The sequence below is a fragment of the Elephantulus edwardii genome, unplaced genomic scaffold (genome assembly GCF_000299155.1).
Source record: "Elephantulus edwardii isolate Elephantulus edwardi_28Jun2011 unplaced genomic scaffold, EleEdw1.0 scaffold00138, whole genome shotgun sequence".
Classification (NCBI taxonomy): Eukaryota; Metazoa; Chordata; class Mammalia; order Macroscelidea; family Macroscelididae; genus Elephantulus; species Elephantulus edwardii.
This window is the reverse complement of record NW_006399888.1, coordinates 450,674-475,722: the sequence shown is the minus strand read 5'-3', so window position 1 is coordinate 475,722 and position 25,049 is coordinate 450,674. Positions and strand designations below refer to the sequence as shown.

Below are 25,049 nucleotides of genomic sequence, written 5' to 3'. Positions count from 1 at the left end.
GAGGATAAAAAAAAGGCAGATTACTGAAGGCAATGCCCCACTTGTATACCTAACAGATCTGCTGTTTTTACACAGGAAATTGAGAGGAAATGACTGTTTTTGGACTTCCACCTGCGCCCTGATCTGTCTGTACCCAAGTTCTAACAGCATCCCCTTGGGCCTGGGTGGAGCTAATCTACAACTAGCGAGGGTGACTCGGCCCTGGAGGTCAGACAGGAGTGTGCCAGGCCGGCAGACAGCAGGTGGGGCGGTGACTCAGCATGGCCACCCCCCACCCCACCCCACTCCACAGCTCAGCTGGGACACACCTGCTCTCAATGCCTCATCTTCCAAACCACTTAAATTAATTTTTGTTTCCCCAGCAAACATTTCTAGTGTTATAGAATTCAAGAAAGTCTATTTGGATGTCTGTCTGCCACAGTTGCATTACTGGAGGATCAGACCCTTTAATGGAAACTAGGTAGAACAGACGGAGGCAGACGACTCACGTGGAGGTATCTGGACTTTGCGGTCTCCCCATCCTGAGTCCATGGACAAGTGAAGGGTGGGGTGCTAACATTCACAGATGGCCCCTGATACTGCTTGCTTCTGGTGACAAGCACTGTGCTCCCACTGATCTGTTGTCCCCCAACAGCTCTCCATGTTTGTCTGAAGCACCTCTGGGAAAGGCTAGTGACTAGTGTCTGACTATTGGGGGGGGCCTCTCGAAGGGCATCCTCCCTAAGTTAGCCCTGACAGGCAAAGTTCTCGTGTGTGTCGCAGGGGCGGCACCAACCAATCACATGGAGCTGCATACCAGTGTCTGGACCATGTGTGGCCTCTGCAGCCGAAGGCTCTTGACGGTCTGGAAGACATCCAAAATTCCCTCCGCTTTCACCCGCTCTAGGACCGTGCTCAGGGCACAGAAGGTCCCCGTCCTTCCTGCCCCAGCGCTGTAAGAAAACAGAGAACTTAGTACAGCAGTGCCAGGGTAAGTGACAGGTGACGATGAGCATGCTCGTGGGGAGCAGTGTGACCCAGTCGGGCTGCTGGCAGTGGCCCTGTCCCAAGCTCCTGTCTCCTGACCCACCAGCCCTGAGGAGCCCTGTAAGAACACAGCTCTGGGAAAAGGGCTGGACCCTGCTGTCCTCCCCGAATGGCCCACTGTACCTGTGCGGACAGTGGTGATGACATTCTCACTCACACTCCATCAACAATTGAGCCTTTGCATTGCACACGCTGATGGGCTGGGGCGCCCTGACCTGCTGCTCGCTCCTGTGCGTGCTCTACTTCTCCCCTTTCCTTCTTTCTTTCCATGACAGACCTGCCTCTCTGCAGGGGAGTGTCTGCTGCTGCTTTTCTAGACTCTGATCACCATACCATCCACACCATCCAGTGCCATCAGCTGACTGACTCAACACACACTTAGGAGTGCCTACTCTGTAGCTGGAACTGTTGGGTTTAGCAGTATTCCCAGACAATGAACTGGGGAGACTGAACTCCCAGACTGGGGAGGAGAATGAGGAAAAACAGTTCTAGGCATGGCTGAGGGGAAGTGTGAGGAGGCCAGTGCAATTACTGAGGAAAGGAGATGGTGAACAGGAGGACAATGGTTGACAGAGGGAGAACAATCTCAACCCTGGAGATGTAGTTATGGCTGGAAGCATTCTATAGAGAAAACAAATAATCAGCTGTCTAATGGCAAAGAAAAGTCAATATAATGAAGACTGAGAAGGGATCACTCAGTTTAGCAATATGACGATCATAGGTATTTCTGACATTGACAGCTAGAGTGGAATGTGCGTTTTTCATACCAAGAGACAGAGTCTCCTTCCAAGACAAGCATGACAACTTTAAAATCATTGTCATACATGCAGTTGTGTATACACTATTACCTTTGCCGTGTCTCTGGGTTAGAAGCCCTTCCCAGCTCCCACCCACACCAGTGGGAGCTCACACAGGGAATGACTGTGCATGTGCCGGCACTTGTACGGGTGATGGGTAGCTGGTGTGAACTCAGGAAAGGATGATAGAAGAACTGTAGACACCACGGGCAGATTTTTTTTTTAAATTATTTTTGTGTGAGTGTACCGTCAAATCAAATCTGACTGGTACAGGAGGAGATTGTCCCTCCTTCCCCGGCAGAGCATCTGGTGGATTTGAACTATGTGCCTCTGGGATTGTAGTTGCAGCTCCTTACCACTAGGCCACCAGAGCTCCCCTACGGGCAGATCTTTTGAGGGGGCTCAGTCTCTAATCACAGAAATAGGCTGGCAGTTGGAGGAGAATGTGGGATCAAAGTTTTTGCTTCTTTTTATAGTACAATGTTGTTGTGTACTGTCAAGCCAGAGCCGACCCTCTTGTGGGTTTACAGAAGCAGTAAACTGCATGGGAGGAGACTGCTCACTTTTTACCAGGGAGCAGCTGGTGGATTTTAATCATGGACCTTTGGGTTGGCAGCACAACTCCTTACCACTAAGCCACTGGACCTCCCTTATGATGTAGAGAGAGAAGTCATGTCCTTGAGGAGATAGGAGGCTAGCTAAGTGGCAGGTGGCTGTGGTGGACAGGCTTATGGTGGTCCCTAAGGTTCCCATTTCCTTATAGTCATGCCCTAGTGTGAGCTCCCACCAGTGTGGGTGGGATCTGTGATGGGCTTCTAACCCAGAGACAGGGCAAAGGTGATAATGTACACACAACTGCATGTAGGACGATGGTTTTAAAGTCGTAATGCTTGCCTTGGGAGAAGACTCTTTCTCTGTATAAAAGAAGCAAGCAAACAGTCTGGGAAGTCTACATGAGAAGAACTTCCATCGAAAGGGGCTCAGTCCAGCAGCCTGTGAGGTGTGACTGTTGCCAACAACCACGCAGTGAACGTGGAAGATTTTTTTCCTTCAATGAACCTCAGAACTGGCTGGCACCCTGACTGGGACTTGTGAGTGCCTGACATGGAGGCCCCAGCTAAGTCACTATGTCACGCAGAAACTGAGAGATTATAAAAGTGTGTGTGTTTAAAGTATGAGTTGTTCTGAGTTCATATTACACAGCAAATGATGACTAATTCAGTTAGCTTCAGAGAGAAGTACAAACAACCCAACCAACTAGTCAGGATGTAGAGTGCAGCCCCAGTGCAGGGAACTGAGGGGAGGCTTGGAAGCATGGAGAAGTCCTTTTCTGACGGTTTTTGCTTTCTTAGTGAAACAGAAAACACTGTCATCTGTTAAATGTGAAGACAGGAAAGGAGGATGCATTAAAAGTTTGAGAGGAGGGGTGAAGCTATCATCTAGGAAATGGAAATTTTTTTTTATAAAGGGTCACACAAAATATTTCATGTTAGAGTTCGTTACTTGAGATGTTTCTAGTTGTTATGTGCCGTCAAGTCACCTGCGACTCTTAGCGACCCTATGTATAGCAGCTCTGAAGCCTGCCCTGTGCTGAGCTAGTCTTGCTGATTAAAAATATGGACCGCTTCATGAATTTGCGTGTCATCCTTGCACAGGAGCCATGCTAATCTCTGTATCGTTCCAATTTTAGTTTATGTGCTGCTGAAGCGAGCTCTCTTAACGACTGTAAATTCTTTGTAACTGGGATCTGTAATGTGTCAAGTGTGGAGGGATGAGCCCACCTCATGGGTCTCTGTCCTAACTCCTAACTCAACCCTGCCACTATAGCAGTTACGGCCAACAGACAGACAATCAGGAATGGCTAGGTTCCAGTAAGACCTTTTGTATGGACAATGACCTCTGAATTTAATATTTTCATGCCACAAAGTACTCTTTTATTTTTCAGAAAAACATTTTAAAAAATAGAATATTTTAGCCACCCCCAACTCCACATCCCTGGCCATATAAAAACCAGTGGCAAGCTAGATGTGGCTGCAGTTTGCCCTCTCCTGGTCTAGAGGAGAGAGACACAGAGAAGCACTGCAGGGCAGCAGCAAGGGGCCAGCTAGGAGGATAGGGGTCAGACATTTAATAGGAATCCTGTGAACAGGACAGGTTTTTTTCCCCCAGTCACATACAGATGTTTGGGTGTGGTGCAGGACAGCCATGGAATCTAAGATTTGCCAAGAGAGAGGAGGAGGAGAGATTAAAAAAAAAAAAGTGTATACAAGAAAGTAGTTCTTGACAGGCCAAGGAACACTTTTTTAATTTTTTCAACTCAAAGGGGGAAAAGCTCTTCTTCAATGTTTCTGTTCCCATTTCTCATACTACTGGTATGATTTACTATCTTACTAATAATTTTAATGCCTATTATATCTGTGGACTAGTTGTAAGGAATTGCACAACCCAAAGACACACAGTTTGCGTGTGTGAGCTGCTCTGTAGGGCAAAGATGGGCAATCAGCTCCATGTGATTTGCTGCCTCTGCAAATCCACTGGAGGGTCAGCTAGGAGTTCTGACTCAACAGTACACAACAACAATTATATTTTTTTGCTGTCTTTCATCACTTTTTGATCTTTAATTTTTTTGTTTAAATACTTATTTTTGTGTAGCTAATAAAATACTATTGTTTAAATTTTGGGTCAAAAAGGTTAAATAATGAAATGTTTCCTTCTAGTCCACTTCTTTGCCACTCAGTTCTCCTGAAATACAACACATGTCATTATATTCTTGTATGTCTTTCTGAAATAGTAATAGTACCTAAATGGATTCCTCATAAAGTTTTTGTAGCTCTGTTGTACAAAGAGGTTCCATAACTCAAACGCATTGCCATCGAGCTGGAACCACCTGACAGATGACCCTTCAGTGGGTTTTCAGTGGCTGTAATCTGCATGAGAGGTGTCTGCCTATCTTTCTTCTGCAGAGCTGCTGGTGGATTCCAACTCCCTACAGACTACCACCACACAGCTTACTGATAACAAGTTTAAATTATTTCTAATTTTCTACTATGATTAGCAATGTTTCAGTCTTCATAATGAATTCACTTTTGCCATGTGCAAGAATATTTAGCGGATATATTTCTGAAAGTTCTTGTTCTCATTTTTCTATTTTCAAAACTAAAACTGCTAAAATTTAAATATATTATTTCTTTTAAAAGGATAGAGCTTTTCCCCTGACTATAAAAGTAAAAGCTCATGGTAAAAGAAATAAAAATGAAATCTCAAAGAACATGCCCTAAGCAAAGTCTACTTTTTCTCTGAAACAACTCCTCTTACTAGCTTTCTTATTCTGTTGGTGACAGACACCAACCATTATCAGCAATCCTGACACAACCTGAAAGACAGACATCTTTGACTCTTCTCATTCACCCTATATTATTAGACTTAGTCCTTTTTCTTCAAACTGTTTTTTAAAGTATTCCATCCTCCTTTTCTCCTCCTGTGCTGCTGCTTAGAAGGGGTCAATGCACGAGCAAGGCCAAGGCCTCTGTCATTCTTAGCTGCTTTTCTGAACAGCCTCACCATCTCCAATGTTTTAGTATCTTAACATTATTGATTCAAACTCCAAGGCCCTTGGCTTTGTCATCAAACCTGACAGTCATGTGCTCCCCAGCAGCCCCCTCTCATGCAACTCTCCTCACCAGCGCATGTTCACTCTCGCCCTCCCTGATGTCTCTCACCATCCTCTCTCCCTCTCACAGAAGGCTGAGGTGTGGTACCTGCAGTGCACGGTGATGGGGTGGTTCCCTGACTGCTGCTGCTGCTTCTGTACAGCTGCGATGATGTTGATCATGCCCTTCCCATCGCTGGGGATACCCACTTCAGGCCAGCCATGGAAGTGGAACTGTCGGATCTGCCGGCTCTTGTTCTCCTTTAGAGAAAGGGGAGTCAGGGAGGCAGGGCACCCTTGCTCTCCCTATGGGAGGATGCCCACCCGCCACCATCTTACCCTGGTGTTAGTGACCAGGAGGTCTCGGATGGTGTAGCTCTCACATTCCTCCTCCTTTTTCAGCTCCACTGTGATGTCTCCATAAGACACCAACCCATCAGATGGCCAGTACTGGGCACACTTCTCCTGGAAGGAAAAATAGGAGGTGAATGGCTCAGATGACTGTACCCAACGAGCAGCCCGACCCCTCAGACAGCTACCTCTCACGTGGATGCACTTCTTCCTTAAAGCACTGAAAACTTGGACTATCAGGACACTGCTCAATAGCATTCTTTAAAAAAATGTATTTTAAAAAATATTTGAGTGAAAGCTTACTGTTTAAATCATACTGCATTTTTACTCAATCACAGACACTTTGTTTTATAACATTAACTGCAATGTCTCATCAAAACATTATTGTATACTGCCTCTCTCTTCACCCAACTTAACTGTTAATCTTTGCTTCCCTCTCCCTCTTTTCTGATCTCTGTTAACCCTCCAAGTTTGATTCTGTGTGTAAACATTTCCTTAGCTTTTTATATTTTTCATCTATTACTTAACATCATTCTAACATCTAATTTCTGATCCTTCCCAGGGCATTAATTCTGAAAAGCTTAGCCTTCTGATGAGCAATCTCTTCTCGTGCAATTAAAATGCCTCTGCAAACCTGCTGGAGGGTGTGTCACGGGTTGATTTGGACTCAATGGCACACAGCAATCCCAATGCTACAGGGTTGTCATTTGTCTCAGTTGATCCAACACTAAATGGCTGGGTGGGAGTGAATGTCTCTGTTCCCATTTTTATGTATGCATGTGTGCTACGCTTTGTGTATTTCAGCTAAATCCTTGGGAAATATCTATAGTTTACAGTTGCTTACACATAAAACTGTCATGCAGAAAAATCAAATCCAGCCATAGCACTTCACCACAGCCCTGTTCATATAGACTTCTATCCCGCTTTACCCCTTGAACCTCCAACGGTACTTTCAGATTGCTAGCACTTGCACTTCTGTCCTTCCTAGAGAGACAGATGACTTACTGCCCATCTTGCGTTGCATCTGGCTCAGTTCTCTTTACATAGTGAACCCCTTGTAGGCAGGAGCTGTCTCTTTTCATCCCTGTATGTCTAGAATCTTGTATAATGGTTAGCTACAGAAGGCTCTCAGTAAGGATGTGTAAATGAATTTGTTCAATGTCTGTGAAATAAGTTAGAGTGTAAACGCATAAAACAAAGCATGCTTTAAAACTATCTATTCCTGTGCTTGCTTTGGCAGCACATGCACTAAAATTGGAACGATACAGAGAAGATTAGCATGGCCCCTGACTGAGGATGACACGCAAATTCATGAAGCTTACACATTTTTTTTAAACAACCAACAAAAATAAAAAAACAAAACAACCCACCACCAACCAAACTATCAATTCCTTCAGAGACTTTTGGGGTAAGATATCTGCACCTGGATGCTGGTTATTTAAAAAATATACACCGCCATAAAATTACTGTATGATCATAAGGAAAGATTTAGAAAGACTCTCTGCAGCCTCAAGGTACAAATAAAATCACTATTAAAAGCCCATTTTGCCACCAAACACCAGAAAAGATGATGCTAACATTTTTAGTCATTAGTGAGATGTAAATAAAAACCACAATGAGATACCATCCTACTCCTATGAGGTGGCTAAGACAGAGAAAAAAACAGAACAAATCCCAAACCAGGAAATAATAAATGTTAAATGGGGGGAAACTGGAACCCTTATTCAGTGCTGGTGGGAATACAAAATGGTAGGACTAGTGGAAAAGAGCATGGTAATTGTTAAAAAATCTAAAAGGGAGCAACCCTATGATCCAGTCAGTCTATAGCGAGGTATAGATTTAAATGACATGAGCAGAGACTCAAAGAGAGACTTGCACACCAACGTTCACTAGCACCACTCTTAACAGCCAGAAGGCAGAAACAGTTTAGATGCCCATCAAAAGAGGAAAGGATAAACAACACGCAAATATATCTAGATATGTAGAATGGGATACTCTTCAACCAGAAAGAGAAATGAAGACTTGGTACAGAGTCTTGATACAAACTAGTTGGAGGTTGAGACATTATGTGGAGTGAGATGAGTCAATCACGAAAGGACAAATATGGAATGACCCCAATTATAGAAAAAGACAAGAAAAAGCAAAAAAGGGGGGGAAAAGTGCCGCCTTTAGTGACTCTTCCTTGTGATTCATTTGTGCAATCATTTAGTAACTTCTTTATAAATGACAATGAGCTCATTTTAGAAAACAGGATTTATTAAAGTTGAAGATGAAGGAAATGCCATAAATTAATGTTTTTCCATCTGTGCCCTGGGGATGTCTTGGAACGTGTTATGAATTTATGTGTCATGCTTGTACAGAAGCCATGTTAATCTCTGTACTATTCCAATTTCAGCATATGTGCCGCTAACACAAGACCTTAAGGATGTCTTAGAACGGGAACTCTGGGCCCTCTCTTTAAGCTGAGAACAAAGCCCCTGCCCCTTATCCCATAATACCGGGCACACTTTTTTTACAACAGTTCTCTCCCAACACTGCCTTTACTGAAGCAGTCAGGACTGAAGACAGGGGCTTTAAAACTATGAGAATAGCTAGGTTCCAATGACATTAGAGTACCAGATGGAGTGAGCTAGAGAAAGAGAACAATTTCCTTACAGGCAGGGTTGGAATCTTAACAGTTACATTATGAATACCAATGTTTTACAGCTTCTAGGTATTTTAGGCAAAGAGGTATCACAAAGAAAAATGCTTCCGGGAATAAAGAAGGGAAAATACAGAGAGAGTCCTTCCTGAAGCTTTGGACTAGGAGCTGGTTGACAGTGAAAACAAACGGTAATAGGGCCCAACTGGTTACACATGATCTGCAAGAACCTGAGAGGGAAATTAGCATCATTCAGTGAGCTTCATGGTGACACAGGTATTATCACAGGTGAAGAAAACAGGTTGTTGTTGTTGTTGTTATGTGCCGTCGAGTCGTTTCCGACTCATAGCGACCCTATGCCCAACAGCCCTAAACCCTGCTCTATCCTGCACCAACCGCACGGCCTCTGACACACCCATCCCGATTACCCCAGTCACCGAATCAATCCATCTCATAGAGGGTCTTCCCCTCCTGCGCTGTCCCTCCACCCTCCCAAGCATGATGTCCCTCTCCAAGGACCCGTCCCTCCTGGCAACATGTCCAAAGTATGTCAGACGAAGCCCCAGAATCCTTGCCTCCAAGGAGTAGCTTGGTTTAATCCTCTCCAAGATAAATCTGTTTATTTTCCTGTCAGTCCAGGGTACATTCAGTACCCTTCTCCAGCACCACAGCTCAAAAGCATCCACTCTCCTTCTGTCCTCCCTAGTCATTGTCCAACTCTCTGATGCATAACAAGCGATTGCAAATACCATGGCCTGTATCAGGCGCACCTTAGTCTCCAGAGAGACACTGTTGCTCCTGAGTACCTTTGAGAGGTCCCTAACAGCAGACTTTCCCATCGCGATACGCTTTTTGATTTCCTGACTGCTGGTACCAAGAGTGCTGACTGTGGAGCCGAGCAAACTGAAGCTGTGAACACTCTCAATCTCTTCGTCATCCATCCCGACGCTGCTAATTGGTCCAGTGGCGAGAATCTTTGACTTCTTGACATTGAGCCTTAGTCCATACTGAAGGCTGCAGTCCTTGACCCTTTGCAGCAAGTGCATGAGGTCCTCCTCAGTTTCAGCAAGCAGGGTTGTGTCATCTGCATAATGCAGATTGTTAATAGATCTTCCACCAATCCTGATGCCACAATCCTCATAGAGCCCAGCCTCTCGGATAATCTGCTCTGCATACATGTTGAAAAGGTATGGAGACAGGATGCATCCCTGGCATACACCCTTCACAATTTTGAACCATGCAGTGTTACCTTGCTCTGTTCTGAAGCCAGATAACTTTAGGCTAGGATTATGGGGTGGTTTGAAGTAAAAGAGCCTTGGTAGTACAGAGGGCTATGTGCTCAGTAAATGGAAGGTCAGTGGTCTGAATATATTGGCTGCTCAGTAGGAGAAAGATGTGGTAGGTAGTTTCTTGTAGAGATTAACAGCCTTGGAGACCTTACGGAGCAGGTCTACTCTTTGATGTAGAGTCACTACGAACTGGATCAGTTCAAAACAATGAGTTCTAAAGTGAAGTCACACAAGACTATTACACTTACTGACCTATTGGCAGAAAATTACCTACTTGGTCATGTGAAGACTATAAGGTTTATTTAAATTAGCCCTTCTCATGGCAGATGCAGAAAGTAGGATGGACTGAAAAAAAAGAGTCAAGACACATGACAGCAAGCGGTGCTTGAGAGGCCCCTCTCAGGGGAAGGAGGTGGCAGAGAGAACGGTTACATAGTAGTGCTACTTCAGAAGGCTGGCTTTATCAAAGGTAAGATTTTAAGGCAAAAGTAAAGGCTTTGAAGTATTAACAGGAACAGTTTCAAGTTCACACATCTGTTGCAGTGACTCTCTGAGATAATGGAGGGGACACAGAAGTCTCTTCCTCAGTGAGCAAAAGATGGACCTCGGGAACCTGGAGTAGTGGGGAACACTGGCTGCTTTGGAATTCTGCTGAGGATGGAGGTGTGAGGTCACAGCTGTGGACCATACCTGCAGGAAAACAAAGCCACACCGGACATAGGACCCTGCTCTCAGGGGTCAGAGGCTATGACTAGTCTAAGAAACAACTCCCACTCAGTATGGGAGTAACAAAGAGGGGACCTGTTGATGGAGGTGAGAGAAAGAAACTGCAATGTCACTGAGAAAGTGAGAGGGGATGGGATCCAGGGCCAGTGGACAGCAGAAAGAGATGTTAAGAATTTTCTTCTTCAACTATGAGATAGCATCTCACCCTAAGAATAGCAAAATTTAACAGAGCAGCAGACAACAAATGTTGGTGAGGTTGTGGAGAGATTAGAACCCTTATTCACTGTTGGTGGGAGTATAAAATGGTGCAACCACAATGGAAGGCAGTATGCAGCTTTCTCAAAAAGTTGGAAATAGGCGAGCTCTGGTGACCTAGTGGCAAGAAGCTGTACTGCATCCCAGAGGTGCACGGTTTGAATCCACAAGTTGCTCTGCTGGAGAAGGAGGGACAATCTCCTCCTGTACCAGTCAGATCTGATTTGATGGTACACATACAAAAAATAATAAAACAATAAAAAAATATTAAAAAAAAGTTGGATATAGAAATACCATTTGACCCAGCAATTTCAATACTAGGAATATACGCTAAAGAAACCAGAACTGCCAATCAAGCAGATATATGCACACCCATGTTTATTGCAGCTTTGTTCCTAACAGCAGAGTTGCAAACAACAAGCGCCCCCCAAGTGCCCATCAACAAACAAACGGATAGAGAAGTTGTGGTATATTCACACAATGGAATATTATGCTGCACTGAAAAACAAAGAATTCATGATATATTATACAAAATGGGTGACCATGGATGACATTATGCTGAGTGAAATATCTCAGTCACAAAAAGACAAATACTGCATAATACCACTGTCACAGAACAGGACTTATATGGAGGTTGGGGGGAAACTAAGAAAAAAGGGGATAAAGAATGTACACAGCATTGAAACAAAGGGAGAACTGTATAAAAGGATTAGGTATTACTGGCATGACAAGAGTCTAGAATAGAGTTGCATATAGTAAAGTGGTCAGGGCAGGGGGAACCGTATAACAATGAAAGAACTTTTTTCCAAAGAAAAAAATTGGGGGTGGGAAGGGGAGCAGGGAGGAAAATGTGCAACAATGAATGAATGAATGGAAATCCAAGTTCTTTATAAACTTTCATGAAAATAAATTTTTTAAAAAAGCATTTTCTTCTGGTATACCAAGAGAAGAGAAAGAATGGGTACAGATGGGAGTAGGCTGGCTGCTTGGGGGTAGGAAGGTAGGAGTATTCTTGTATCATTTTTTAGAAACAAGAGGCCAGATTATGAGCTAAGGTATGAGGGTACTGCAATAGGCAGGAAGGTATGTCGGAGAAAGTGTGTTTGCCAAGTGGGAATTCAAATCCTCAGTTAACTGTAGAGGGATTGCCAGGAGGGACTAACCAGCTATTTCAGATCTGTTATCATTATTTAAATGTAAGACCTGCCCCACCTCACCCAGAGTAATGTTAGTTCCCATTGAAAGGTATCAGATACAGGCATGTATTGGGAATTAAGAGTGCAAACTTCACGATGTTAAGTAACATGGCACGTTAGTATAGTGTGAGGAAGTAAAGGATGTTAACAAGAGGATTATGACAAATCACACAAACCTTAACACTGCAAGGAAACGACTAAGATGTGAGTAAAGGAGCAGGAGGTGGGATGACAGGAGATGATTAACAGGGTGGAATGCACACAGTCAGGCTTCCAAAGGTGGTGTAGATACTGATCTGATGTTTCCAATAACAGAGGTCAAGAAAGGGAAGCAAGCCAGATAGTAAACCACACTGGTAGATGAAGGGTGGACGCTGCGAGCAGGTGGTCAAGTCCAGTAAAAGAATGCTTGGGATTTAATCTTAGGTTTCTATTTTCAGTTAATGGATACCAGGTAAGTAGCTGAAACAGGAGTATTTTGGTCTCTTCCTGTCCTGCTGCTTTTGTTTATCTTCCTTGCTCTAAATAGTACCAAGTCTCTGGCATGTTTTGAGGGAGACAACACTGATGGGGAGACAGCCTTGCGGGCCAGGGTCTAATGTCACGTTCTGACACTTGGGAGAAGTAGAATGAGGGTTGGGCTGACAGAGCTGCTCTGCCCATCCTGAGGTAGGATGGTCTTATCTGCCCATAAGACCATCGAGGGAACCCTGGCTTTTCCAAGCATCTGGACAGACCCTCTGGCTAAGATGAAGCAGAGGAAGAAATGGAAAGTGAATTTTAAGTTTTTACACACAGGCACACAACTGACATTTTGGAACCTGACTTTGTCTGAGGGTAGAGTGGTGGTGGTACTGACGCTATGTACCATTAAGCTGGACCTCCAGTGGGTTTTCAGAGGAAGTTTAATTGCACAGGAGATTGCTCACCTTTCTCCTGTGAAGCAGCTGGATTCAAACCATGTGCCTTTAGGATGGCAGTGCAGATCCTTACCTCTAGGCAAACGGAGCTACCTAAATGTAGGCATTCTTTTTTTTGTGTGTGTGTAAAAAAGGTTTATTAAGGCACTGAGAAGAAGCTGGTGAAAGGTAGGCAATGCATAAGTGTTAAAATGAAAAGAAAAAATTAAATAAAACAAAAAAAAAGAAAAGAAAAGGTTGCATAGTGGAGTGCATTTGGGGCAGGGGGTAGGCAGGGTCAGGGTCGGGGGGATTGTATACCAATAAAGAAGTTTCTCTTTTGCTTTTCAGAGAGAGGAGTGAACTGGAGCGGGGCGGGGTTAAAGAAAAAAGTGCAACAATGAATCAATGAAAATCCAAAATCTCTGTAACTGTTCATTAAAATTAATAAAATAAAATTTAAAAAAAAAAGGAAAGAAAAGGGGAAAGGACCTCTGGAAAGAAAAGGGTAAGTGGTACAGCCAAGCCTAACAGCATGATTACCACAGAAAAGGACAGGCAAAGAGAGTGGCACTCTTCATTTTATCATTTAAATTTACTTATTCTATTACTATCTCTGGGAGCTACACTGGACAAGCAAAATTGGAAAGAGAACAGAACTGATATTTTGTCCCAGGGACCATAAGGACGTCTAAAAACTGTCACCAATATCCTGTTCTATTTCAGAAATTTTTGAGGACAGGAGTTGGTGCCTGTCTCACTGCCCTTACAAAGGAAAGAGGCACCATCAGAGTAGCAGGTAAAGAATGGGCCTCTTGAGGATAGAAACAAACCCTTTGGAAATGGTGCTTGAAGCAGGAGTCCTAACCAACTGGCCTTTGCTACCAGGTCTGTGTATGCTTCCTTCCTGAGTGCAGAGCCAAACATCCTTCTCCAGACCTCTGGCCACATTACTACTGTCATTAATGATAGCTAAGATCCAGAAAAACTGACTGCTAAGTACATGATAAAAGTTTTTTGCTTGTTTTTTAAATCTTGACATAAGAAAACATTACAGTGAGCATTAAATCTTGTATCAAAGTTACAAAAATAAACTGTGTGTATAGATGGGGAAGATGTGGCTTGGAACAAGAAATACAAACATTTTCTGGAGTTTTAAATTTTTAACTAATTGGCAAACTCTGTTAAGTTATGTACAGGTGCCAACCCTAGTTCCTCCCTCGTCCAGTCCATTCTTCTTCATCTCTTGGTGTTAGATCCCTTTCTGAGTCCACTCCACCAGCCGTATCTCCACGACTTCCTCTCTACTCCTAGCTAGCTCATTTCTGTTTTGTCCTCCTCATTATAGGCAGGAAGATTTTTTTAAATGAATAAATTTTATATTGTCCAGGGATCTGTGACTGCTTTATAAATTCTTTACTATAGATTTGTTGTTTACTTACTGTCATGTTGTTAGTATGTGCACAGTAATAGTTTTAAGGCTGTAACATTTTGGAAGATTTACAGGCCTTTTTTCTGAGGTACCCGGGCGGGTTCAAACTGTCAATCTTTTAGCTCATAGCTCAACACTTAACTGTTTCTGTCACCCAGGGATTGCACTCACTATGGCTCAGAAAGCCCTTTCTCATCAGGCCCTTGTTAGCTTCTCCAGGCTCCTCTCCTCAATTCTGATCCCTATTAAGTTACACTCCAAGCCATCACATAGTGCAGTGTGCAATCTCAAGAGAAAGAGCTTTCAAAATGGTCATGCACAGACTGAAGATGACTGGCCCGCCCAATAACAGAGGAATGCCCCCCGAAAATACAGCGGGGAGAGCCCCTTGAGATTGAAAGTGCTCACCAGAGGCTGATCTGACTCTTGGGCAGTGTTAGGAGATGTCCTATACCAAATGGGAGGTGACTCATGAGGCTTCCAGTTCCCTTTGTATTCTAAGGTCACAGATATCTCTACTTTTTAACTGACCTGAAGACTTTTTCTTTAAAAATTTGCTTGTTATTTCTCAAATTTTTATTGTTTTCCCTTAGTCAGTAAAGAGGCAACCCATTCTAGCTCACTGCTCTGGCTCTGATGCCATCTCTCCTGAGGACACGCACAAGTTTCACTTCAGAGTCCTGGTCCAGCTCTCACTCTCAGTCCCTTATCTCATTAGCTCTGCCCTGTATGGGAGTTGGGGAGGAGAGAGTGTGTTCAAAGAGTTGACTGAGGGGTTGTATTCAGGAAAAAGCATATAAAAGGGTGGAAATCATATAAAAGGAACATCTGGGAATTAAACAAAAGCTCAGACCTTACCGCTCCTCTAGTCCTGGAAGGTCCTGACTGTTCAAATACTAACTGGAAACTAAAAGGAAACAGGGCCTAGAAATGGCTCAGATAGTTTGTTGTTGTTGTTATATGCCGTCGAGTCGCTTGGGACTCATAGCGACCCCATGTACAACAGCCCTAAACTCTGCTCTGTCCCGTGCCAATCACACTGTCTCTGACACTCCCATCCCGATTACTCCAGTCACTGAATCACTCTACCTCATAGAGGGCCTTCCTCTCCTGAGCTGTCCCTCCACCCTACCAAGCATGACATCCCTCTCTAAGGACCAGTTCCTCCTTACAACATGTCCAAAGTATGTTAGATGGAGCCTCAGAATCCTTGCCTCCAAGGATTTAACCCTTTCCAGGATGAATCTGTATGTTTTCCTAGTAGTCCATGGTATTCTCAATACTCTTCTTCAGCACCACAGCTCAAAGGCTTCAATTATCCTTCTATCCTCCTTAGTCATTGTCCAACTCTCTGATGCATAACAAGTGATTGCAAAGACCATGGCCTGTATCAGACGCACTTTAGTCTCCAGAGAGACACCATTGCTCTTCAGTACTTTGGAGAGGTCCCTAACAGCAGACTTTCCCATGGCAATGTGTCTTTTAATTTCCTGGCTGCTGGTGCCAAGAGTGTTGACTGTGGAGCCAAGCAAACTAAAGCTGTGAACAATCTCAATCTCTTCACCATCCATCCTGATGCTGCCAATTGGTCCAGTGGCGAGAATCTTTGTCTTCTTGACATTGAGCCTCAATCCATATTGGAGGCTGCAGTCCTTGATCCTCTGCAGCAATCACTTCAGGTTTAGTCAAAGAAAAAAGCCCATACACATGGCCCCACCATCTCTCCATGCCACCTGTCTCCTAGTCCTGGTGCTTTTCTGAACTCACCTGGCCTCTTTCCTCCAGCTCAGTGAGCATCACAATGGAGCAGGATTTCCACTCCCAGATCATTCTCCAAAAGTCCTCAATTGTGTGGATCAGAGGGCCCTGGCTGGCGATATAGGAGTCCTTCTGTCGGTAGCCCTGTAAAGGCGAAGCCAAGTGCAGGGTGAGGGCATTTAATCAGGAGGGGCTAATACAGAAGACAGGGCTTTCTGGGAATCAGAGAGCTAGGCGACTGTGAAGGGAGAGGGGCAGATCAGAGGCAAGTCCATTCCAGGTGGAGATCATCTCTGGCCAAGGACCATAACACTGTCAACAAGCTGGTCCCCTTCTAGAAGGGTCAGGGCACACTATGATGGTAGGGAGGGGTGGTGGAGCAAGGATGCAGACTATGCATGGGAATCAGAAGTCAGTTTCTCAGCTTAGGCTTTGGTTTGTGTTCTTATCTTTCACCTTCTGGTACATTCTCTTTGTTCATGATGGGTGAGTGAATAGCCTTTCTTTAATATGTTGGCTGACTCAAGGAGGTAAGTGACGGTGGGGAACGCATGCCAGCCGAACTTCCCCAGGACTTACATCAATGAAGGACGCATTCACGTAGTCTGTGTTTTCTTCACCCCTCTTAACTGGAATGATCACTCTGTTGAATTCATCTGCAATGACAGCAACATGTGCTTACAACTTATCCTCTCCCATTCCTTCTCTCCTTACCTCTCTATCCTGGGCCCTAAAGGAGACCTCCCGACTCCCCAAAAGGATCTGCTTATTCTTAGCCTAGGAGTGGAAAACCAAACCCAACCCTCTTTAGCCTTATGTCTTTTGTTTCTATAAACCACTAAAGAACTGGGAGTAATAAGAGGCAATGTCCTAATTCTTATCTCCAAGCAGGATGATCCTGAGAAGGAGAGGGAGTGGAGGGAACTGAGGGAAGGGGCTTCGGGTGGAGAAAGGGACCTTACATGGAATGATTTGTAGAACCCTGTTCTTTTTCATGTTGGCTGGAAGGTTTCCAGTCCGCATCTTGTCATTCTGAATTTTGATTGATGTTAACTTCTGAATTATAAAGGCAAAGAGAAACATTACTTAGCCCTGTCATTGAATCTGACAAGATTAGGCCAGTCACTGAACTGCTCTCTAGGCCACTCTGACCACACACCATTCTTTTCAGCGCAGCCCTGACATCCATTTCCACATGATACTTCCAGAACATAACTTCTCCTCTAAGTTTAGTGAGCATGGCAAGACAGTGGGAAACACTACCTTCCTGCCTTCTGTGGGTCCTTCTGGGCAGGGATTCTCCTGGGGTAAGGATCCCAGCATGGTAAGAGGGAGTGTGGCTGCCTGCCTCCTTCCTTTCCTGCTGATTCTTAAGGAAAAAATCTTTCAAATGTATATACTCCCTGCTTCTGATTTGAGGATCCTTTTTGATCCTTGCTAATCAAAGCAAAGCTCACAAACCAGCAGCACTGGTTTCATCTTGTTAAAATGCAGAATCTTGAGTCCTATTCCAGGTCTGTTGAATCAGAACCCATACTGTAAAAGGATCTCCAGGGAATTTACATCCACATCATTCTTTGAGAAACCCCGCTTCAGGAAAGTGGTCCTTCCCATAGCAGCCCAGAATACCTTGGTTCTGGGAGTACTCTTAGGGATGAGAGTGTAACACACTCCTTAGTTTTGTTGAGAACCATCACATAATATCACAGAAGAAGCATCAGTGCTCTGCTGGCCAAACCTGCCCTCTGCCTGTAAACACAGGTTCACTGACCCACAGCCATTCTCAACTGCTCATGTGTTGTTTACATATGGCTTTTGGGCTACAGGGACACTGTGGCCAACAAAACAGAACATATTTACTATCTGGCCCTTTTCAGAAAAAGCTTCCCAGATGCCTGACATAGAGGAAAGGAAACACACAGGTAGGAACAATTAACGCAGGGCCAAAAATCTCAAACTAATCTGTTGCCCTGGAGTTAATTCCAATTCCTAGAGACCCTACAGGGAGCTCTGGTGGCCTAGTGGTAAGAAGCGGCGCTGCAATCCCAAAGGCATGAGGTTTAAATCCCACTGGCTGTTCTGTGGGAGAAGGATGGGCAATCTCCTTCTGTGTGATTTGCTGCCTCTGAAAACCCACCAGAGGGTCAGCTATGGGTCGGTTCTGACTCAACGATACAACAGCAGCAGCAGTGACCCTAGAGGACAGAACAGAGCTGCCTCATTTGATCTCCAAGGCTGTTAATCTTTCTGGAAGCAGACTACCATGTCTTCTCACAGAGCAGCTCTTGGGTTCAAACTGTTAACTGGTTATCTGCAGTGTTTTAACCACAGTGCCACCAGGATTACTTCAGACTCAGGACCCGAACCAAACCACTGAACAGATCCTAACTCATAGCGACCCTCCATGGTTTCCAAGGCTGTGAACTTTCACAGGTTTTTTTGCTCATTTTTCTTTCTCAGAGCAGCAGGTGGATTTGAACCACTAATCTTTTGGTTAGGAGCCTGAAACATTATACACGATGCTGACAGGGCTCCTTTAATTCCAGAAAAGTTAACTCTTGCTGGGCACTACAATGACCTGGGTCTGGGAGAGCATTAAAAAAAAGCCATTGTCTGTTATTTTTTTAATAACACAACCCTTCAAGGAGGGTTGAGAATAACTAGGGCATGAGTTAGAAATCAGGGAAAGCCCTCATAATCTTCTTGTTCTCAAGGCAGTTCACTATCTATAGGTAAACGTATTAGAAATCAGCATTCCATAGTCCCCAGATCACAGGGATCCTCCAACCTGAGAGCTGTGGTCCAGCTGCAAATGAAAGCCTGCTGCCATTCTGACACACAAGACAGTGTACATCCACCCCGTAAGGGTTCTAAAGCTGCATCTTCACAGAAGCAGACTGTCATGTCTTTCTCCGATGGAGCTGAAACACCGACCTTTTAGTTGGAAGCTGAGCGCTTTAACCACTGTACCAATCAAGATTCTTTGGCTCAACTCCCAACTTACCTTAAACTCCTCTTCTAATCCATTGTTGCTGGTCCCTGGAATTTTGTTGTAAATTTTCTGCAGGTGGGTTTCTAGAGAGGTCACTTCCAGTTCTGTGTCCCCATACAGATAATGCTCCAGAAGGGCTTGGTAGATGAAGACATACTGCATCTGCAATGGGGTTGATGGCCAAACTGCCAGTTACACCCACCACAGGCTGAAATGCCAGATTACCCCTCCCACCGCCTTCACTCTGTCTACATCTTCTCTGATTCTATCACAGATGAAAGGACTTGGTCTTGTTCTGATTTAGTAAAGGACTTGAACTGTGTGTCTCTGTAGGTGGTATTTGGCTTAAGAGGGAGGGTGCCACTTTGGCTTGAGTTTGCTGGAGAGACCTAAAAGGAGGGAAAACCTAATTCCTGCTCATTCTTAGGGTACATATTCAATAGTTTCAACTGCCTGTCAGAAACAGAAGACACAAGAAGCCCCTGATGGTTGGGGTCCAGACAGCCTTCCTCCCCAGTGCTGTGCTCTCTGAACCCCATGCCTAAGCACTGAGCCCGTCTCACTCAGAGACAGAGCTGTGGCACAACTCTGGCTTTCTCAGCAGGCTGGCATGTCTGCTTCTCTCAGGGACTGTTCCTCATCCTTAAGGCTTATTATTATTGATACTGGGGAGCTTTCCAAGCTTCCCAGGCTTGAAGCCACAACTTCCTCTGTGCCTGCTTCTTTTAATACATAATTTTCAAGGGTCCCTCATCATACTACATGATAATCATTTACAATCACCTGTGGGGCAGAGAGTCTATAAGGTGGGCAGATGTTTTGGACCTGGAATTGCCCCTTCCCTCACTGCACCCACACACCACTCACATCTGTTTGCACCATCTGGCACCGCTGTGCTCGGATCCGGCTCACAAAACCGTAAACGTCCACCTTCCGTTCTGTGTGCATCATGTCCAACATGGCGTCAATGACGACAAAGGTACCTGTACGCCCGACACCCGCACTGCAGTCAGAGAGCAGGGTGTTACTGGGATGGCCAGCATGCTTTGTGGGGACACACAGACTAAGGCTCTTCATTCAGGTCTCTAATTCCTAATTCTCAATTCTGAATGATAGAGCTGAGACTCTTCCTGGGACTCACAAGTCCACTGGGTCCTAACAGTTTATCTCTAGTCATTTCACAGTGACAGTTAACAAGGGACTTGAGCATATCAGAGATTTTAAGGGTAGCACAGAATAGGACAAGGTTCCCAGGACTGCTAGGAGTCATATTTGACTAAAAGCACAATAACATCAGGAACCAGGAACTACAACATTAGGAGGGTCTGAAGGCTACAGGTAAATAAAGGCCAGCACAGTCTTGGAGGACTCCTGCATGTTAGCCTCTCCACTCAGCACCAGAGCCTGAACAGTCTCTGGCAGTTTCTCTGGGGACCCAACAGTTTGCCTGCTCTGTCCCAGTCTCCCCTGGTCATGGGAGACATGTGGTGGTGGTGGTGGTGGTGGGAGGGCAGGGAGTCAGGCCACACTGACCTGCAGTGGACCACGATGGCCCCTGCATACTGAGGGTTACAGGTCTTCACCTTCTTGAGAAACTTGAGCATGCCAATTGGAGTGAAAGGCACCCCAAAGTCTGGCCAGCTGGTAAAGTGGAACTGAGTGATGAGGCGCTGTGGTTTTCTGTTGGTCACGTCGCCCACCTGTGAAAGAAAGAGATATTGTGTGCTGGTTCTGATGCCCTGGGGTGGGCACCATCAGGGGCCAGGCTGACTGTAATTGTTAGTGAGAATGAAGATACACACCTTGCATCCAAAGATATTTAACCTTGGACAAAAGTCCTTTCTAATAACTTTGGAGTTAGGTGGGGCTATTACTATTATTCTATTATTCTGAGGTAAATGAGACTCAGAGAAGTTAAATGAGCTGTCCAAGGTCCCAGAGCTAAGCAGCAGGGTAAGAACAAAAATGCAAGTCTCCTGAGCCTTGGTAAGCTCTTTGTCAGAGAACCACATAGTCCCTCAGCTGCACAGAACCTTGCTTGTGCCATCAGGGCCCCTCTGGAGGGCTGGGGTAGGGCCCATTACGGCCTGACATCAGTAGTCTTTGGGGTAAAAAAAGAGGCGAGTCATATAGCCAGTAGAGTACACCATCTGATGCTCCCTTTCCACATCAGCTGGTTTACATCTAAGATGCTCAAATACCAACAGGCACTTTTCCTTTCAGACATGAAAATGCCACTCGGTAATGATAGCTTTGACAAAGAAGTGCCATAGTCGCTCAGATGTGTGGCTTCTGAGTCTAACAGACCACATACTGATGGATTCCTGAGCATCCTGACTAAGAGGAAGGATGCAGCCTCTAGAACAGGGAAAGGAGGTAGGAGGCAGTACCTGCTGAATGCAGAACTTTCGGACTGTGTAGTCTACCAGGACAGTCACATCTTCCACAGACACACGGATATTCCCATAGGTCCAGCAGCCTTGGTCTGGCCAGTACTGGGCACATTTACACTGCAAAGAGAAAGGCATTTCATAACTTCAGACCTCCAACCCTACCAGAGGCAAAGGCCTGAAAGGAAAGACTACAAAAGTCCAGGCTAAAGTCTGCAGAAAACTCTGTGCTCACTTTGCTCTGCTCAGTCAGCTGCATATCTATTTATTCTAATTGTCCTTTTCTCAAGTTTTCCTTCCTGTTTAACTCATTCTCTTCACTAAAGGTCGCAGCCCTAGACTTCTCTTTCCTTATGTTCATCTCTTCAATGCAAGGCAAGTATAAAATAATTTTATTGACAAAATCTGCACTTTCACAATGGTCTTGTTCTAGGGACAGATCTGTCTGGAGCCCTGGACACTGCAGCCTGCTCCAGAAGCCCAGGGAGGGATGATAAACAGGGTGGAGCCCATAAACACGTCCCAGGAGGCCGGAGGCCTTCTTGGTTGCTTTGGCTTTGTGCTGGACAGCTTCCAGCAACAGAGGTTGGCTGGAAAAAATGAAAAAAATTCCAATCTTAACACTGTTTCTTGAAGGCAGTGTGGGGCTACTTGTCAATATATGCAGTATCTCCACGTGGGAATCAAGGTGATTCAGGGGATGGTCCTGCATGGGACTTTCTTTCCAGCGCCTGATCTTGACCCTAGGACTGACTGGTGCTGGCTGTGGCCCAGTACAAAGCTGGTCAGGCCAGGCTTGAACAGGGCAGCCAAAAGGAAAGAGACCAGTTGGAAGGCTGCCTGAAGGATCAGGTTTGGCTTCCTTTGCACCTTGTAGCATCTCAGTTCATACAGTCCTCGCTCTTGGTGGGATTCCAGGACATACCACGGGCTTTGGGAGGTAGGACAGGAAAACAGGGGAATGAAGGACTAGAAAAATCAGGGGACAGAGAGGCACCTGTGGCTTTTCTTTGACTGGTGGCCCAATTCTTTTCCTCCAGTTTGTTTCAGAACAAGGTAAACTGGTTGACTATGAGACCAGAAAGTGTGTGTGCCCTCAGCACATCCCTGAGGCTTGTTCCAGCTTTCAAGTCTCCGGAAATCTGATAAGCATGTCAGCCTGGGTTCTTTCCGGCTGAACTACTAGCTCAGTTATCACAAAGGATGGCTAGCTCTGTCTCCACCTGTTGCTATCGAAGTCTACATCACAGTCTTAATATCTCCACTTACCTCTTTTCTCTCCTTCAGATTGGTCACCATGACAATGGTGGCTGTATTCTGTTCCCAGATCATCCTCCAGAAATCATTTACTGTTTCTTCTTTTGGTCCTAAAAAAGCCAACAGCAAAAATGATAGAAATTGAAACAGAACACACACAAAAGGGGGGAAAAGATGCTGAGGAATTGGGAACACTCAATACTGACTTGCGGAAGCCCGTGCCCACATGTCTGCAGCTTAACATCCAATCCACCTATGTGTCCACCCACCTGCCCATCAACTTTCTAACTGAATAATTCTTATGCATCTCTAATGAATGTGTCGGGTGCTTCACTAGAATACAAGGTGGGAGGTTTTCAAAAGAAGAATAGAAGGTGAGTAATGTCTCCCAATAAAATTACAGCTGAGGATTAGAAATCATGACTGTCCACTGTATTTTAAACACTATGGGCTAGAGGGTGGGCCAAGTTCTCTAGCGCTCATTTAATCCTTCCCACCATACTCTAAGGCCAATGGCATCAGCTGTGGAGAGGCTGAGTATTAGACAGTGCAAACCTTGGCTTGTCTAATACCAGAAGATAAGACATGATAATCAAAATCGTTACAGAAGCTAGAGAACAATCTGTGCCATAAGCGTATAAAAACTTTTGCCCCTGAGTCCAGTAAACAAAGTGGTTGTTTAGGTGAGATAGAGAGGGAGTAAAGGAAGAAATGAGGGAAAGCTCTAGAGAAGAAAGGGCATGAAAACGTGACCTTGAAATTAGGAAAGTTTTGAGCATTCATAGAGAATGGAGCACAGGGCCATGAGAAGGAAGGCAGATTTAAAAGTGTAAGCCAGTGTCAGATCAAAGAGTCTGAATGGAAATTAAATGTGTATAGAAAAAGATGAAATTCAGCAGCAATACATAAGGATGGACTGAAACTGGAGGAGATAAAATAAGAAGATAGGAGAATATGAGGGGTATGAACAAAGGCAGAACACTGGGAATACTGTTAAGATAACACAGAGGAAGACCAGGTAACTATACAGGTAAAAAGGACAGTTCAAGATGAGTAACAGTCTTCCTCCTGGTGCTAGGGAAAATGAGCACACTGTTATAAGAAATATAGGAGAGGACACAGACCCGGAAGACAATGGAATTTAGTGTTGAATACAGTGAGTCTGAGGAAGAGGCATTAAAAGATGTGAACTTGAATGAGAAGCCAAAGTCTTTTAATTCCAGAAACAATGGAGCAATAACAAACACTGGATTTACCACCTGCCTAAAACAACCAGGCAGGATAAAAATAAAAACAAAACTCTCCAAAGTCCCCAACTAAACAGATGAAACAATAATTTTCAGGACACGAGACACCAAGATGTGCAGGAGAGTGAACCCTGAGAGGGGAGAACAGTGAGGTGCACCTGATAAGTCAGCTGATAACCTAGCTCACTACAGTTGTCAGGCTGTGGTAGGAGGGGGAGCCCAGGTGGAACCTGAGTCTCCCTAAGTCACAGAGTCAAAGTTGGGTGTTAGTGGAGACCACGGTGGTGAAGTGATGAAGAGAAAAAGAGCTGCATAAAGATAGTGTTTTAGGAATTTGCCAAGGGTTCTCCTTCTACCTTTATCTGAGTACCAGGTAAAGCTAGCCAATAATGAAACTGCCCAAGGCCAAGTGCAGACAGACAGACAAACTCACACTCAAATAAGTAGGGGGAACAATTTCTAGAGTTCACAGAAGGGTAGATAGTTTGTCACTTCCACTACCTAGAACAGAAGAACTCTTGAATTCCCGAGGAGAGTACTCAGAAAGGTGCTATTTCAGCAGTGAAGCAAAGCTAGCTCTGGAGTAAAGGCTGCTCAGGAAATTTCACTCAGGAATTTTAAAAAATATTTGAAGTGGCCACATTTTCCCCAAATTTGGAAAATGACTAAATTTACAGTATCAAGAAATCCACTGATGAGCCCTGTTGTTGTTGCTGTTAAGTGCTGTCAAGTCGTAGGTGACTCAGAGCGACCCTATGAACAAAAGACCTGAACACTTGTGTAACTTTCATCCTTTCTCGAGGTTCACAGGGTTTCTGAAGGCAAGTTATTTTGGAAATGGATGCCACTCCTGCTTCCAAGCTTGTTTTAATCGGGGAGCTCCACCAAGCACTCTCCACCATGGGTAACCATTATCACATTTGATAAATCAGTGTCACAGTGTTCAGCATCACAGCAATCACGAGTTACCTCTGTACAGTAAGTGGACAGATCAGGGCTATACAACTTAGAAGAATGTTTGACCAAAAACAGTTAAAAACATGATGACCCCTAATCTGTAGAAATACAAAGAAAACATTAACTAGGTATATAAGGTACATCATAGTAAAATTAAAATTAAACTCTCCAAGCATCCAGAGAAAAT

The 25,049-nt window shown here is 44.6% G+C and overlaps 1 protein-coding gene across 2 annotated transcripts in view; it reads right to left on the bottom strand.

The window, feature by feature from the left end:
- PTPRA (protein tyrosine phosphatase, receptor type, A) overlaps window positions 1–25,049 on the bottom strand; it is a 59,332-nt gene that overhangs the window by 303 nt on the left and 33,980 nt on the right. For both annotated transcript variants that reach the window (XM_006894193.1, XM_006894192.1), the window contains 11 exons: window positions 22,671–22,768; window positions 21,402–21,521; window positions 20,545–20,711; window positions 19,879–20,014; window positions 19,024–19,173; window positions 16,982–17,075; window positions 16,599–16,675; window positions 16,029–16,163; window positions 5,812–5,937; window positions 5,582–5,733; window positions 797–932 (listed from right to left, as the gene is read on the bottom strand). In XM_006894193.1, coding sequence (XP_006894255.1) covers window positions 797–932; window positions 5,582–5,733; window positions 5,812–5,937; window positions 16,029–16,163; window positions 16,599–16,675; window positions 16,982–17,075; window positions 19,024–19,173; window positions 19,879–20,014; window positions 20,545–20,711; window positions 21,402–21,521; window positions 22,671–22,768 — 1,391 coding nt within the window. The remainder of the gene's footprint in view (window positions 1–796; window positions 933–5,581; window positions 5,734–5,811; window positions 5,938–16,028; window positions 16,164–16,598; window positions 16,676–16,981; window positions 17,076–19,023; window positions 19,174–19,878; window positions 20,015–20,544; window positions 20,712–21,401; window positions 21,522–22,670; window positions 22,769–25,049) is intronic.